This window comes from Microtus ochrogaster, chromosome 4 (genome assembly GCF_000317375.1).
Source record: "Microtus ochrogaster isolate Prairie Vole_2 chromosome 4, MicOch1.0, whole genome shotgun sequence".
Classification (NCBI taxonomy): Eukaryota; Metazoa; Chordata; class Mammalia; order Rodentia; family Cricetidae; genus Microtus; species Microtus ochrogaster.
The window spans coordinates 14,790,897-14,793,158 of NC_022011.1; the positions used below are offsets into that span (position 1 = coordinate 14,790,897).

A 2,262-nucleotide genomic window follows, 5' to 3' on the forward strand; every position below is an offset into this window, starting at 1 on the left:
AACCAGGCCCGGCACTTAACGCCACTGGCCTTGAATTTGGGGATAACCTTGGTGGGTTCCTATATAAGCCAGTGATATTGAGGTAGGAAATGTGGACATACACAGGCATGGCCCTCGTTAACAAGAGCTTCCTCTTCTCCTCCCTCACTGGTACAAACAGCCCTTTAGGAGAAGAAGTATCGGGGTTATTTAAGAATCAGCTGCTGAACTCTTGATTCTCCAGTGACAAGGGACACAGCAAACTGCCAGGACAATGGGAGTCTCTGCCACAGTCATTCATAGCAAAACTTTATTATTGAACAGAAAACCCAGCAAAGGTTTCTCCTCTGCCAAGTCGCCCTCGGTTTAAAGTAAAGCACTGCATTTTAAAAAGCAATTATACATAGGTCTCTCCTAGAAAAGTCCTGCTAACATGTCTAGCAATTCACTGATTATATAAAGTAGTACACTTAGTGTAATTTGAACATTCCAACAGGAATCAAATCGAACCAGCAGAACCACTTCTGCATCTATGACTTCCATGTAGAGCACACATGCACACACGTCTATGACTTCCATGTAGAGCACACATGCACACACATCTGGGAGGTGCTCAGGCAGAACATGCGACCCGGGCCTTCTGCTTACAGTGCCTATGAAACTACATACAGTATACATTAAAGCTCTTCAGAATAAAGACATGAGGGGCAGTTTGTGTCACGGCTTCATGTCTTAGTTTGTGCTTCTGCTTGGCACAAAAGCACACCGCCACCCTGTGGGTTGTCAATGACTCTGCTGAGTCACGCCAGGTGAGGACAATGAGCTGGAGCCAGATGATCCAGTCCAAGCTGTGAAAGCCGCCAGCGACAGCACAAGTACCATCAGTTTGGTATAGCTGGCGGGCCTTCAGGAAGCAGCGAGGCAAAGAAAGTCTTGAAGACTAGCCATGCGGTGCTCATAAACGATGGGCTGGCCTGTTCAGGGTCCAGCACGTCACGGTCTGCGGGGAGGCGGTTGGGGTCTTCCGTCTCAGGATCCGTGCCTTCCTACAGGCAAAACCACAACGGGGAAACCAATTAGGGTCCAGAGGGCATCTATCCTGAGGACAGGTCAGGACAAAGCCTGGCAGGCCGACCGGTCCTGGGGGATGAGCCCTTCGTGGCAGGAGGCACCCCTTGGTGTCTACAGCACATCTGCAGCTGAAACTGCTCTTGACAGAAGAACCCTGACCTTCTGCTACTGTCAAACAGTAATGAACTTGGCCACACACTAACCAGTCCTCCAATCTGGTCAGCGCCCTGGGCTAGGAAACCAACCAAGGCCATGGTCAGTGTAGCCAGACTACAGAGGCAATTTTTGTTAGAAAGTCTATCCTTTAGGGTTATGCACTAATATGCCTCATGAAGATTCTACTTCTACATTACTCTTCAGGAAATCTATTTTGAGATGTGCTTATGTACCTAATTGATCAGAATGACTATCATCAGCACTTTTCATAGTTAAATGCACTGTCACATAGCTCTTATTCTCAAAACGTGGGCCAACACCCTGATCCCCGATCATAACATATGCAAAAATTCCAGCTGCCATATGCCTATATAGAATAGTCAAAGTCTTAAAAATAGATGCTGTAAGAATAAATTTTTTTTGAAACCGTGAAATACTTAGCCTTAAAACATGGCAGACCATGAGTCTGAAAGGACTGGGGCGTGTGGCAGGGTAGGGAGGCCTGTACCTGGAGGTTATTGTTGGGGTCCTGGTTTGCGGCTTCCTGAGGAGGAGGACCATCACCCGGGAAGTTCTGAGCTGGCCTCTGTCTGAAGGGAAACCACCCGACGTGATGCCTTTGAGGAAAGCACAGACAGACACCCCAGTTAAGCCATGTGACAGCCACGTGAGAGACTAAGGCACCAAAGCTCGTGCGATGCCACCTGCAGTCTGCTTGTCCGTCGCCTAGATTTTCTCAGGCCTCTGGTCCTTAAACGCAGGAGCTGCCTTTTATTCACCAGCAATAAGTTAACAGCTGGCATGCAGTGTGTGTAAAAAATGCTTGTTAATAGGAACTAAAACTGGCCCTTGCAAACCTCGACAGAGCCAGCATGCAGTGCATGAGCCTAGTCATCCTGAGGCTACAGAAGGATTCAAAGTTCAAAGCCTGCCTTGGCTACAGAGTGAGTTCGATGCCAGTCTGGTCAGCAAGACCCTGTCTCAAAATTAAAAAAAAAAGGGGGGGGGGCTGGAGAGATGGCTCAGCGGTTAAGAGCATTGCCTGCTCTTCCAAAG

At 48.3% G+C, this 2,262-nt stretch overlaps 1 protein-coding gene across 1 annotated transcript in view; it reads right to left on the minus strand.

Annotated features, from left to right (window-relative positions):
• Positions 1-260: 260 nt before the first annotated feature.
• The window catches only part of Herpud1 (homocysteine inducible ER protein with ubiquitin like domain 1), a 10,307-nt gene continuing 8,305 nt past the window's right edge, over positions 261-2,262 (minus strand). Inside the window, exons 7-8 of the mRNA XM_005345604.2 lie at positions 1,715-1,823; positions 261-1,025 (exon numbers count right to left, since the gene is read on the minus strand). Coding sequence (XP_005345661.1) covers positions 861-1,025; positions 1,715-1,823 — 274 coding nt within the window. The 3' untranslated portion in view covers positions 261-860. The remainder of the gene's footprint in view (positions 1,026-1,714; positions 1,824-2,262) is intronic.